Genomic DNA, 12,250 nt, shown 5'->3' on the forward strand with positions numbered 1-12,250 from the left:
TTCTGAGCATCTGGATTCAATGTTAATAAGCAGTACAGTACTCATTCACTAAAACTTGTCACAGAAACACTTTGCCCACTTTCCTACCTTCAAAATAGGCAAGATAATTTTGTGACTAGCAAAGGAAAACATACTCATTAATGAGCTCAAATAATTTAATCACCTGAAAGCTTATTACCTTTTCCTCTCACCGCTAGCATTCTTATCACACCAAAAGATACAAACCTTTCCCTACAAACATTTTTGTCCTCTAATAAAGGAAGTTATTGAAAGCCAACAGTCTCACTGAAGTACTACGTAAAGTTTTGAGAACAAGTTAAAAGAGGGGATGGTTCAAAAGTTTTTAGCCAAAACATTGCTCAGTTAACTTACATAAGTGGCTCTAAGGGTGTGCCTGTATTTGCATTAGTTCACACCAGGAACATGCTTTTTACGTGAACTGCCTGATCATTCCTGTTGATGGTGTTAGTTCACATCACAGAGCTGTTTTGGAACAAAGGAATTGTATTCCTCTTAGGTTAAACTAAGGTAATATCAGACAATGTGTGCCAGGAGCACACCCAATGTGTTCCAGCTGCAAACAGGCATTCAGGCCACAAGAACAGACTAGAGAATCTAAAATTTAAAGTCCTGGAGCGTTTAGAGTGTGATATTGAGTTCTCTGTGCTGCTTTGATCTTCTGTTCTGGTTCAGCTGCACTCCCCATACTGCTGTAGACACAAGTTCAAGCACTACATGTTTTTACTTCCTGCACACCCACTCACATCTCCTGGATGCAGATCCACCTTTAGGATATGTTCTATGCCCTCCAACCCACTCATGTAGAGCATGCCTCAGTTCCTTGACCAATAAAGAAGCAAAACATGAGATTCTTTGTCTAACTTAAGGTGCCTACTTGAGAAAGGCTTGCCAACATTCCCTAAGGGCTCACCACTAGGACATAAAATAAAATAATAAAAGCACAATGGTTGTACCAACAGGCAAGAGAACTCAACATGATGAAAGACACAGCAATTGTAAGAATTTTACAAGATCTTTGAGACCTGAAGCTGTGATAGGATATCTTATATTAAAGAGGAGACAGGAGATGTCCCAGTCATGGTACCAAGTGCATTCCTGCAGGGCTAAACAGCAGCCTCACACTTTTCAGGGACCATGGGCAGTCCAGCATTGCTGGAATTGAGCTGGTCAGATGCCAAAGCAGCTAAGCACACTGCCCAAACAAAGTTTTTTTTTCTAGTTTACTGCTCAGAGCAGCCTATGAGATTTCTCACAATTCCATTCTGGAACACCTGTGGAAAATCCCCACCTCTTACTTTCTCCCAGTTTTCAGAAGCAGGAATTTTATTTCCTTCTTTCTTTCAGTTCTATAGGACCTTTTGCTAGTCCTCCAAAGTCTTTCAGTAACAACCTGTTTTGAAAAGCCTCACCAGATCATTTTATACCCAAGAATGAATTTACAAGAATCCAGCTGCTGGGTTTTTCTTAAATAAAAAGTTTAGACAGAGTTCCTAGTGTTGATGTTAAACACGTTATCCACCCAACCATCACAAACCACAAGTGAGACATCAGTGATATTGGATAGCCTCTGAGAAGTCTAAGATTTAACAAAGACTCTCTAGAACACTTTTTACACCACCAGGTAGTTGTAGCTCATTTTGCAGCTCCAGCATTTTGCATGTCTAAAGAAGGTACTGGATAACAGCTGAGCAGGGTGTGGGTCATAAAGTGAGAGATGAAGGGAGCAAAACCACTTGGGAGATGCCCACAGCCCTTGCAGGCACTGTGGGACTGCTGAAGGGGAATACAAGGACTACAAAAGGCCTGGCACTGGACAAAAAGCTTGACAAAACTTTCTCAGTGGGGCAAAGATAAGGTACATGTTTAAACAAAACTAAACAATTACATAAAATCACCAAAACTGTAAAACTAAAACTGTCATATATAGTTCTAAAACAAGTTAGTTCAAAGCACGCAAACCTTAATTTATTTTTTAAAGTTTTTTTAAAAACAGTACACTTGCTTTGTCCACCTTGCACAGAATTCACATTAGAGTACTATTAACAATCTCATTTTAATTAATTTCAGTTAGTCTGCACACTCTAAAGAAATTTTTGTATCAGTTGTGGAATGTAAGACTGGCCTTTCCCAGGACAAAACCTAGCGCTTACCATGGCTGCAGAATCCAAGCTCAGCAGTGTTAGGTATTCAACTCCTCTTGTTTTGCTTTAGATGAGAAACAAAAGCATCCAAAGGCAATGGGAAAAGTAGAAAGACTTCTGAAAATACCACATCCTGGCAGGGCTGTGACAATGTAAGCCAGATATGAGGCATATCTGGACCTCAACCAAAGCCATACCACTCTGGATAACACGGAAGTGAAAGATTGAGCTGTTAAGCCTAGTGACAGTTTATGAGTGGTACCAAACATACCCAGGTCAGCAGTTTTAATCAAGGAAAGAGACTGTCACTGGTGGTTTCTTTACATTCAACTATGCTCATTTCATGAGGTCATTGAACCCAAGCCAGATATGAGCCATTAGCTCAAACTTCATTCTCTTCCAGACAGCTTAATGGGATTTAACAAAGTATTTTAAATGATGCAAAAACATACAAAAAGTACCAGCATCAAGGCTCTGCAATGTTGTGTCTTTGATAATCTCTCCTACTTCTTTGGCCTGGTGAAGTCAAAAAAAAAAATTAAAAAGACCATTTAGCCTGCCACTACAGACCAAAGTTTACTGTCTTTCTTTATGCATTATAGATAAAGACTGGTTTGTTTTTTCTTTAGGATGGTGGCATCTTTCCATCCTTGCAAGACTCAGCTAAATTGCTTCTGATTTCCTCAAGGATGTATTTTTTCATCTTTATTCAGGAAATTTTTATTTTTATTGAATTGCCTCCACAATGACAAAAACAAGTCACCTAGACACAGCCACACCACAAAATCATTTCCTACATCAGGCCATTTTGAGATATCATCCCTACTTATTTTCCATTTTGATGGAAACACAGCAGAAGAAATGGGAAAATGTTTCAATACTGTAACTTTCTCAAAGAAATGGGTGCATGAACTTGACCAACAGATGATGCATGCCCAGAACCAGTGACATAGTCTCTATTAACAGTCTGAGGTCATTTAGCTACTTCTGATTTTAGTGTAACTTTTAATTCAAGAATAGCTTTAAATTACATTGGAACATAAAAGATGGAGGATAGACTTTTCTTGAGACCTTGGCTGAAGCCTTGGAGCCTTTAAGTTACCTCCACATTCATGCAAGTTGAAGATGGAAGCCATTTTCCAGCTTTTCTATTTACTAACAGCACTGCAAGTTTTGGCAATTAAGTAGCTTTTGGCACCAGCTGGTTCCCAACTACCTCACACCCATGTTTTTTCTCACATTTTCATTTTCTTTCTGAATTAAAAAAGGACATTGTTTTCACCTGTTAAATTACAGTGGCAGCTGTCCAGAAACCAGGATGAAGGAATCTAGATTAAAATTCAATAGCACCAAACATAGCAGTTTCTTTTAAATAACAGCTTCCTTTGTACTGCTGAAGATAAAGGTCATGTCTGTAAGCCTTGTTTATTTTTAGGCCAGCATCATTTTTCTACAGAAAGTATTAGCCATTTTGGTTAAAAGCAACATTTCCAATATAGTCTAATAACTATGACAGAATACAATTTGAAGACACAATTTAAAGCTTGTGTGTGAACACGCTCAAGCTACCAAATCACCATTAAGAGACAGCTAAGAACTTTCTGCAATATTACAAAGAGTGGTCACACAGAAAATTCACTGTTCTCCTTCAGTTTGCTGATCACAGATCTAACTTGAGCAGGAAGGCATCAAGAAATGAGGTAAACTGCACACATTCCAATTCCATGATTCCTTCCCTCAGTACATTCTTTCAGGTGAGAGAATCACCCATCACAATAGTGAGATACCTGGACAGAGTTGTTCAGTAGACTCAGGGTTATTTTTGTGGGCTCAGTTTAGCTGGGTGGGTTGCAAGGGAACAGCTGGATTTACAACCCCAGATGTTTCTTCCCATCAGCTCCAGGCTGCAAGGAAAGGCTTTGCCATGTGAGATCACCTATTGACAGCCACCTTGAAAAACATAACAGCACCCAGCTTGAAAGGTTTTATATTCCCTTCCTGACACCTCCCTCCCCCTCTCCAGGTTCTGCCTTCTCAGATACAGCTGATATCACAGAGAAATGGAAGTTAAAAAGGAAACTGCACCAAACCCTCTCACCCACCCACCCCCATCCAAAAAAAAAAACCCAACCAAAGGTACTGCTTTGTATTTGTTTCAATCTGGCTTTTTTTGTATATTTAGTCAAAGACTTCTTGCATTCAAAAAGCAAATATTCACAGGCTCCTGGGATGCTACTTTGACACCTACAGAACATCAGAAACCCTTACATGAATCAAAATTCATAAAAATAGGCCTCAAGGGGAACAAGTGCTATGTCAGGGAAGGTATAGGTTGGATATTAGGAAAAAATCTTTTACCAAAAGAATAATAAAGCACCGGAATGCTCTTCCCAAAGAGGCAGTGGAATCACCATCTCTGGATGTGGTTAAAAAAAAAGGCTGGACAAGGCACTTGGTGCTATAGTCTAGATTCTGAGTTGAGGTGTTACGGCATAGGTTGGACTCAATGATCTTAGAGGTCTCTTCCAACCTCATTATTCTGTGAAATGCATTCTTGGAAGGCTCAAGGGAAGGAGTGTTTCTTCTTCAGGCAGAAATGATACTGGGCCAGCTCTCAACCACAATCTCTACTTGTAACAAAAAATGCCCAACAGCAGTAGGAGAACACAACACTTGAAATCACAAGGAAGATACTTAGTGATATGGAAAAAATCACTAATACCTTTATATATAAATATTCTTACACAAAAAGGAAGCCACCATTTAAGTATCTTCCTTGAGAAAAAAATTTAAAGGCATTTTTATAGCCTGAGAAGTGAAACCACACACAAACTGAAGCACTGCACTTGAACTGGACAGCTCTCAGTCAGACCAGAGGGCTACAACACAACAAACCATCCAAGACGTCAGCAGCATCTGATGGAAGTTACAGGGCAGTAAGAAACCACTTTGTGCTGCAATGATTTAAGGTTTGCTTTATCATCTGCCATCCCCCAATGTTAAAAGCATGAGGTTCTGCAGCAGGATGGGACTTGTCTGCATGTCACCTACCACAGCTCATGAACTGGCATCTCAACCCCAGCTAAGCTGGACTATCTGCATCCCATTTCTGCCTCTTCTGTGGAGGCTGCAGTAGTCAGAAAGATGCAGCCAAATTGCCTTAAACTGTCACAGCTTGTCACAAAGTGGTATTTGTCAGCTCTCAGGGGTTCTGGCAGCTACAGCTCAGTTTCCCATCATTCCAATCAAGCAGGTTCAACACAGCTCAATAAGGAAGCACCATGTGAATCCACCCTTACAATGGTGCATACCACTCTGACCACAAATAAACTCAACTTACACAGGATCCCAAATCCACAAGTAGACCTGTCCCATTTCTTCAACAGCCAGTGTAAAAATAACACCCATTTCCCCTTGACCTGCTACATTGAATGCCTGAACCTTTACAGGAAAACAATCAACTGCCCTTGCTATCACAGTCTACTTAAGCTGCATCACAAAGTTAAGGGAACATTTTGCTCTCTTCTCTCATATTTAGGGACCCAAAAAATTTACCTGGGGTAGAAAGTTTAAGCTGGGGCTGCTGCTGTACCTCTTATTACCAAAACCCTTTTGTTCTTGGAACAGCAACATCTACTATATTTTGGTGATCAAAATGTATATTGAGTGCTCTAGGAGCGTGAGCATTTCCTCATCTAACAGTCCAAAGAGCAAGCTTTCCATTTGAGAGAAAGAAATATATAAAGATTTTGAAAATAATAATGAAAATATTGATTTTCTCATTCAATAAAGGCACAGTTTTGAACTACACGAAGCCAATCTGTTTAGTCCTACATAGGCAAAAATAGCACAGCAGCACAAAACAGTTCAGAGTATATGCAGTTCTTACACACATGACATCTACTTCAAATCCATTTCCATCCATGTTCTTGTACAGAATTTTCCCATTTTAAAGTAGACTTATTGGAAAGCATCAATACACACTGAGGATACTTGAGAGATCAGTGCTTTCCCCCACCCCCCCAAAAAAAAAAGATACTCAAGCATGCAGACTTACTTGCATTCCCCAGGTACACTGCAGCCCCCATGGAGCAAATTACATCCTTGTTTACACACAGCTGTAGACACAAAAAGATTTGGGCATCAGTCTGGGCAGCCAGGTATCCATTAGTGCAGCAGTAGTCTGGAGCTCTTCAGGCAGGGCTCCTGTCATTTAGCCTGTCTGTTATGTGTGCAAAGCAGACTGCCTTCTGCCATGTTCCAATAGTTGTCCTTTCCAGACAGGGTGTTCACAGAACACAGCACCATTACAGGCAAAAAGCTTTGCAGCAAGAGTGTCAGCACTCAAGCTTTTATGAAATACAGTTGTTTTTAAAACCTGGTGTAAGAATGGTATTATGCTGGAAATCCCAAACTTTAAGTGATACATGACCTTGAGTAAGCTGTAAAAACAGTCCTTCCCATCATTAACAAACTTTTTACTGAAAAGGAACAGAAAACAAAACCAAAAAGCCCTCAGCAGAACGAAGAGTACGTCAAATAATTTTAGCACTACTTACTGAAGGCAAAATGCAGAGAGATTTGATTGAGTGGTACATTAAAGGACACAACTACACTTGAATTTCTGTTCCCATTAAGAGCTATCAAAAAGCTTTCAGCTTTGCACACTTTACACTTAAAACTGTTTCATTTGCAGAAACAGTGTTACAGGTACACTTTTACAGGATTGAAGTCTACTGTGTAAGTGATATACGCCAATAAAATCTTACATTAACACATGTAATGCATCATTTTGCTTTGAAGGAACACCACCATTGAATAAAGTCAATTAGTAAAAGGATGTTTCTCTGAATACTAGATTTGTTTAGGTATGTTCACAGCACACACCAGAAGCAACACTGTATCCTGTGCTCCACTTTTCACTGAGGGTGTTTAAGATTTGTATTGAAAGGACAAAGCCTGTAAGTCCTAAAATTAATATACTACAGCACCGACACCACAGAAATACCTACTCCAGTTTACACCTATTCTACATACACCAGAGCTAATCCAAGACAAAGGAAACATACTACCTTGTTTGCATTCTTCTCCCATCCAACCTTCCATGCAGGCTTTGTTTCCATTTTGATCACACGTGTAGTGACCAACAAAGTCATCTCGAGGGCCACAGAACTTGTTGCACAGAGCACTGTAGTAATTTTCATCACATTTCACCCTTATCTGCACTTCAAAGTGGGCAACAGGACCATTTATTTGTAGGGTCTTCCATCGATCTTCAGGGTTGATCATGCCAGCATGTGCCACTCGCTCTATTAACAAGTTTTCACCTTTTTGGAAAGAAAGGTACATTCAACAGGGAGTTAAGTTTGACAGCACACAAGCACATATGGAATCCAAACAGAAGTACTCAACTGGTTAAGGGAAAACCAAGTAAAGAAAATGTTAAGATGATAAAGATCTACTGTATAACTGAATTTTCCTTTGCCTTGCAAAGTTCATTACAGGAAGGCCAATTTAAAAAAGTGTCCCAAAGGAAATATTAAAAAACCCTGGAACATAATCCATAGGAAATAGCTTATTTTTCAAGGCAGCCAAACACACCACACCCCACATGCTGACAACTAGCAGCTTTATCTTGATCTGAGGCTCTTGCCTCCTTTTTGTTCTTATAAAATTGCAAGATCTGCATAATTTCATAGCTGAGATAAAGTTCTCTGCTGCAAGTTTAATTTAAAAAATAAAGCAAAATACAATATATTCAATTTGCTGCAAAATTACTGAGCAATCATGAATGCTACTGAAAACTTGCATTAGATATATAAACTAGCTTATTTCCATTTTATTTTTCACCCTAAATAAAAACTTTAACAACCATTCCATAGAACACTACACAGCTAGTGTTTGACATTTTGAGAAGAAATAAACAAATGAATCCATTATCAAGGGCCATTCTCAGCTTTGCATCCTCCTTATCCTCACCCCTAGTGGACCTCTTGATAACTGTGATCCCTGTTGCAGCACACTCTGTGAGCATCCTGCCTTGTCCCCATGGAAAGCAGCAGCTTTGCTACTGCCAGGCTCCACTCACAGAGGCCAAACCTGCACAAAGAATTACACATGCCAGGGGAAAAGAGGATTCTAGGCTGTAACATTATAGAAGCTGCCAACACTAAGTATTTTCATTTAGATAAATATCCATTTTGCATCTTTATCTCTGTAATTCTTTGTATAGAAGCTTCAGTACCAGGGGGTGAGAAAATTATAGCCAGTACAATGAAATTATACAATTGCTTCAGCAAATATTGGGAATAAGCAAAGCTCAGAGTGGTGGGTAAGGGCAGACAGTGAGCAACCCCAGTAGCAGAAGTTTTCTAATGGGTTCACCATTCAAATTTGGCACCACCCTGCTGTACAGCTTTTCTAGTGACTGCAAGCTGCATCTGGAACTACAAACACGAGGATGAGAAAAAGGTACAGAGGCTTCACTTGAATATATTAATTTCATACACATTTATGAAATAGCTATAATATTGCCAGCTCAGAGCTTCAGCACTCATTTTCTTCAAATAAAGATTCTGTAAAGTACAGAGTTAAAAGAAATGAATAACCAAAAACTTGCACACTGCAAGAGGCTGAGATGATAGTGAGATAAAGCCCGAAGTTTAAATTATTAATAATATCGAACAAACCAAGCTGGTAGCAAGCAATACTAAGCTACCACCTTTAGCAAACCCATTTTACCTACCCAGTTGCCTTCTAGAACTCATTAACCTCAATGTTTAGAAAACAAAACCCAAGGAGTGACTGTTTCTCAACCAGAACATTATTGACAGTTTAGAGGAATCCTGTGCATTTCTTAGCAAAGTGTTTTCAGCTGCTCCAATATTAAGAGAAAAGAATAGTTACAGAAGTATCAGGCTCTCCAAAGTATCTCACTGTCTTGGCATCTTTTTCCAAGCTTGCTTCTATAAAAATGTTTCCTCTTGAAATTAAAATATACTGAACTTAAATAAGCATTGAAATGTACTCCAGTTTTTAAGATCTCAGTTTTTCTCTACTTTATTATTAAAAGTGTTATTGCCATGTATAAGCTGTAAGTCATGCTTTCTTGGACTAGATTGCATAAAACATTTTATGGCTGGCCAAGACACTGAAGCCTATCCCTCTTAGCAACATAGGCTCCTTATAAACAGCTGCAGCAGACACTGCTGTGAAAGTGTTTCCTCAAAGTGCATCAGATGGACTGAAGAACAGGTCCTGAGATTAAAGGAGTGGCTCATATAATAAAATTCTTATCAGGCATCTTCAGGCTAATGGAGATTCATCAGACCCAGTTAACTGGAACAAGCATTACAGCTACTGCAAATATACCTATGCAAAACAGACCTCTTGATAGCAGGGGTCAAGAACAGGGGAAATAACCCAAGAGTGCTCTTTTTATCTTTTTGAACACTCAAACTTTATCTTCACAAGCTCCTCTAAAAAGGAATATATTCAGAGTCTTAAGGGTTTTTCCTCAAGCTTGTATCAGTATAAGTAGGGTTTAACAGCCTAAATAAGCAAGCCAAATAATTTACCCTGAGCCACAAAAGGCATGAGGGAAGCAGCTCCAAGCCATTTCATTTCTAATACTAAATTCTTAAGTACCAGAGTAAATATAAGAGCTCTGTTTAACTTCAAATTAACACTGATCCTAGGCAGAAGGTGCATCTTCCAGAGAGATCTGTAAACACAGGGAGGAACATGTTTGTCAAGGTTTCTCCTTCCTCCCCCACAATACCAAAGCGTGTCTGAAGAGATTCAGCCTCTCTCAACTGTTTTGATGAGACAAGCTTGCTCCCTGCATCTGACTTTGCCATAGAAGTTCACCTTAGGGGTTCACACATACTGCTTTAAGCCCTCAGTAAAGGCATAGCTGAATTTCTCTGGTTATTGATCAAAAAAGCATCATTCATTGCTCAAACTTATATGCACACAAAAAGCCCCCAAGCAATTTCCTTGATTAACATGTTTTCTACAAGCCTCTCTAGAAAAGCAGATAGTGGTACAGATGCTTGCATAAAAGGAGATGATGCCTAAAAGGTAGTTCTTTAATTAATGTTCCCAGAGCATCTGATTTTTGGAAAACAAAGCCTTATCTGAAGAGTATTTAACTACAGTATACAAATAAGAACACTGCCCACCAGCACCCCAATTCTTTGCAGAGGTCAGACATTCCCAACAAGCCAACAGGGCTGTACAAATTCAAGATATTGGCTGGTGATGCTGGTAGTTGTTTGTAAGGGAACACAGTGACATCACATAAATTTCACACCCAGAAGAGCAGGAGGTGTCCATCTCAGGAAGCACATTCTCTTCAGCATGTTTTTGAGCACAATGGACAGATGAGTCTCCTACAGATCAATGGGAAGGAGCAAAGCAACCACTGCATGCCTACAGCAGACAAAGTCAAATGGAAAGTTACTTCACACATGAAGATGCCAGCTTGCTTTGTCAAGGCAGGGCTGGGTTGGGCATTGCCGAGACCTCTGCTGAAATCTGCCAAGCCAAGTGACTTACCTGGAAAGTGGAACTGCTGTGACAGATGACAGCGAGCAGGCCCTTTGCAGTGACTTTGTATCTAAGCCAGTTTCCTCTCCCCCGCTTCCACCCTCCCAAAGCAAACAAGTGGTAACACTACACTGCCACAAGCTTACTCCTGAGCTAACCCTGCTGTACATAGGAGGAGAAAAACACACCAGCAATTCAGGAATTGGGGGTGAAAGACCCTCTAAGAATTTGTAGAGGGGAAACATTTGCTGTGGCAGACTTGCTCTTCACAGGTCAGCTCTGGGTCCCCCTGCCTTCACTGAGTGCAAGAAGAATGAAGGATGCTTGGACACAGGGAGGGAACAATGACAAATGCTCTAGAACCTTCAAGATGTTCACTGGAAGCCTCTCTTTCTAGGTTTATGGGGAGGTTTTTTGTTTGCTTGTTGTCTTGTTTGGGTTTTGCTGTTTATTTCTGTTGTTGCTGTTGTTTTGGTTTTTAATACCCACTTTAGAGTCCAAGCTGGAACACAGACGCTACTTTTAACTTTCAGGCTTACTCATCCCCATTAAAGGAAAGCAAAACCTGACTCTAGAACTAATTAATCAGCTTATAAACAGACTCTGGCAATTACTTTGATTAATCTATCTTACAGTAGCAACAGAAGATACATGTAACCTGATCCCCAGAGCAGCACAGTGCTCAGGATTGACAGGGAGTTCAGCTTTCTACAGACACTCACTTCACCCCTCCAGGACCAGATATCGCCTTTTCTCTGGAGGAGCTGCTGTATTCCCTTTCCTCTTCTCTAACACACGGATTTTTACTGATCTGTGCCTGTTTGGCAGTTGAATGGTGCTTGCAAAAATACATTTTTGAATTGAAGCATCTTTGTGTCTCAACAGATTCACAAGGCAAAACCTACTGAGGACTCACCGCAAAGATCCCCCCAAAAAGAGAGAACTTTCAGCATTAAGGAATTCTTAGGAGTCCTATATGCAAATCTAAATTGAAGCACAGCAAACCAACACGTCTCTATAACGGAGCCAGAAAACTGACTACAGAAACATTTAACCAAGACAAGCACTCAGTCTTCTGCCAAATTACAGGCCAAGAAAGCCTTCCTAAATTCACCTGACAAGCCTTCAAGCTTTCAGCTGCAATACAACTTTGCAGTACCTCTCTCTGGCAGCCTAAATTAAAGGGAAGCTCACTTTCCATCAGCAGTTTCTCATAGAGCTAAACTGTAATCTGACACTTATATACTCTCCCACAGTTCATAGAAATGGTTAATTTGAGGAGATGGCACACTGGGCCTCCAGAAAACACTCTATATCCTGTTGGCCTCAAGTTCAGGGAAAAAAAAAAAAAGGAATGCAAGTAAGGAGATTTGTTAGAGCTTGTTAAACTAAAAAGCATAACAAAGACCTAAGACAAGCCTGAGATGACTGTCCTTATATCAGGTGTATTCAAAGGAAATCTGGGGGTTAAAGCTACAGATTTGCAAGAGGATTCAGCAAATTCTAAGAAATAAACAGAAAGTTACAATACTATTACT

General features: G+C 39.9%; 1 protein-coding gene across 2 annotated transcripts in view; it reads right to left on the bottom strand.

Annotated features, from left to right (window-relative positions):
- Positions 1-12,250, bottom strand: part of JAG2 (jagged canonical Notch ligand 2) — a 73,597-nt gene that overhangs the window by 28,812 nt on the left and 32,535 nt on the right. For both annotated transcript variants that reach the window (XM_039733039.1, XM_039733040.1), the window contains exons 4-5: positions 7,235-7,489; positions 6,220-6,280 (exon numbers count right to left, since the gene is read on the bottom strand). In XM_039733039.1, coding sequence (XP_039588973.1) covers positions 6,220-6,280; positions 7,235-7,489 — 316 coding nt within the window. The remainder of the gene's footprint in view (positions 1-6,219; positions 6,281-7,234; positions 7,490-12,250) is intronic.

The sequence above is a fragment of the Passer montanus genome, unplaced genomic scaffold (genome assembly GCF_014805655.1).
Source record: "Passer montanus isolate IOZ18808 unplaced genomic scaffold, ASM1480565v1 scaffold82, whole genome shotgun sequence".
Taxonomy (NCBI): domain Eukaryota; kingdom Metazoa; phylum Chordata; class Aves; order Passeriformes; family Passeridae; genus Passer; species Passer montanus.